Source organism: Cariama cristata, unplaced genomic scaffold (assembly GCF_000690535.1).
Source record: "Cariama cristata isolate BGI_N322 unplaced genomic scaffold, ASM69053v1 scaffold14842, whole genome shotgun sequence".
In the NCBI taxonomy this organism is placed as follows: Eukaryota; Metazoa; Chordata; class Aves; order Cariamiformes; family Cariamidae; genus Cariama; species Cariama cristata.
The window spans coordinates 8,377-10,495 of NW_009603350.1; the positions used below are offsets into that span (position 1 = coordinate 8,377).

Consider the following 2,119-nt stretch of genomic DNA (forward strand, 5'->3'; position numbering starts at 1 on the left):
TTACAGGCAGGTCTGAGCCTGTCAGATTACCGGAACAGGGAAGGGGGGAGCGGGTTGAGACAGGTCTGGCAGGAGGAGGGGTACAGGAGCTGGAGGGAAAGGCAGGAGAGGGGGGAAGGTGGGCAAAGAGGGGAGGGAGGCACACGGGAAAAAGGGGAGCAGAGGGGAGCACCCAGCCCTGGGGGTGATGGGGCTGGTGGGGGCAGGAAGGCGGAATGGGGGAGCCATGGGGTGCATGGGGTGGGAATAGGCTTGGTCCACCGCACGTCACCCTCAGCATCCGCCTGGCCGAGGTGCTGGGCTGGGGGCCAGCTAGGGCGGGAGCATTGCATGCCAAAACCAATTAAGTGCTCAAGGGGCCACGGACCAGCCGCTCGGCTCACTCCCATCCAAAGGTCAGAGGAGAACGTCCTCATTTGTTGCCTCTTAATTACATCTGATCCTGCCCTAATTCCTCCTAACACCAGTCCTGAGAGCCTTCAGGTTGCTGCTGGGGAGAGGTGCCCACCAGGCAGGGTGACAGGCCAGCCCGGCACGGGGGACAGCCCTGGGCCGAGCGGTGCTGCCGGGGGGGACGTGAGGGGTCGGCAGCGCTGCGTGGTGATGGAGGAAGCGCCATGTGCACCACCCTCCTGCTCCTCGGCACGTTGGTCATGATGCTGCGGCGTCGCTTCTTCAACAAAGTCGAACCGTACGTCCTCTCCCGTCCCCTTCCCGTCCCCTCGGGGCCCTGGGGCTGGCGATGGGAGGGTGAGGAGATGGCCCTGGGGTGGAGGATCTCGCTACTCAGCCTAAAACCCGTCCTTGGAGATGCTTGGTATCCTTCTAGTTTCAGTCCTCTGGTGACACCAGGAGACATTCCCTTGTGCTGGGCAGAGGGGAGCCTTCCGTGGTGTGCTGTCACCTCCTCTCTGCTGCACCAATGCGAGCAAGGAGGAAATGCAGGATTGGTCCCCTGTCTTCCTGGCGCAAAGGGACAGGGCTGAACTCCTGGGATGCTCTTACAGCACCGATCAAGGTGTTTCCCGAATGGAGCAGTCCAGCACTCTGCTATCCATCCAGGCAAGCAGCTTGGCTGCCTGTTTGTCTTCGTGCCTTGGTTGGGCAGGAGGCTGAGCAGTGCTCTTGGCCACGGGGACATCTCCAGGCTGCCAATGACACCCAGCAGCGCCCAGCTGGCAAACCTTCATCTGGCATAAAACAACCCCAGGCAGGTCCCACTCCATCCCTGGGGTGCCGGGAGGTTGGATGAGCGTCTGGGTACGGAGGATGCTTGAGAGCATCAGCTAAATGTTGGCTCTCAGAAGAGCCAGCAGCCACCACCCTGCAGCCGTGGCCCTGCTGTGCTGTGCTCCATGCCCACGCACACACTCGCACACATCCTGGCTCCGAGGCAACGGCAGGGAGCAGATGGGAAGGGACTTGCTGCAGTCCCACATCAAGGCAATGACAAAGCCACAACCGGAGCGCAGGGTCACCTCCTGCTCTGTGCATCCCCGCCGTGCCATGGGCACGGTGCCGGCAACTGCGGCGCAGCTCCCCGTGTCTTTCGGGAGGGAGTTTTGTTCCCGTTCAGCACTTGCTTGGCTTCAGCTTGGCAGCAGCAGGGCCACGCTCGCGGCGGGGCTGAGCATTGTCCTCGCTTGCTGTGCAGCCGCCTGCTCCAGCATCAGGCTCAGCTCAAAGAGGTTTCCGCTGGGGACACACAAATCTATTTACCAGTGGAGACTGGAGACATCTGAAAGTGGGGAGGTCAAATTGGCACTTAATGAGCCAATTAAGTCAGGGAAGGGAGAAACAAGACTCGAAGCAGGGAAGGCATCTCCTAGCCCTCCCTGTGCTACCTGCAGCACCTGCTGAAATGAAGAGTCATCAAGTGCCTGAGCAAACATGCGCTCGCTGCAGAGGTGGGGGCTGCCTCTGGGCAGGGGGTACGGGGGTGGCTGGCGAGGCCAGCAGAGCTGGAAGCCTGCAGGTCCATCCCTTGGGAAGCTGCAGGGTGAACGGGCAGTGCTGCCTGCACACAGGGCAGGTACGTGGCTGGGGGACGGGTCACCTGGAGCGATGGCACCGGTGCTGGCAGGGTGCGGGCAGCCCAGGGCCCCGGCCCCGGGGAGGC

At 62.3% G+C, this 2,119-nt stretch overlaps 1 protein-coding gene across 1 annotated transcript in view; it reads left to right on the plus strand.

Moving 5' to 3' along the window:
• Positions 1 to 617: 617 nt before the first annotated feature.
• Positions 618 to 2,119, plus strand: part of PRCD (progressive rod-cone degeneration) — a gene marked incomplete at its 3' end in the record, with an annotated part of 1,891 nt that continues 389 nt past the window's right edge. Inside the window, exon 1 of the mRNA XM_009695148.1 lies at positions 618 to 691. Coding sequence (XP_009693450.1) covers positions 618 to 691 — 74 coding nt within the window. The remainder of the gene's footprint in view (positions 692 to 2,119) is intronic.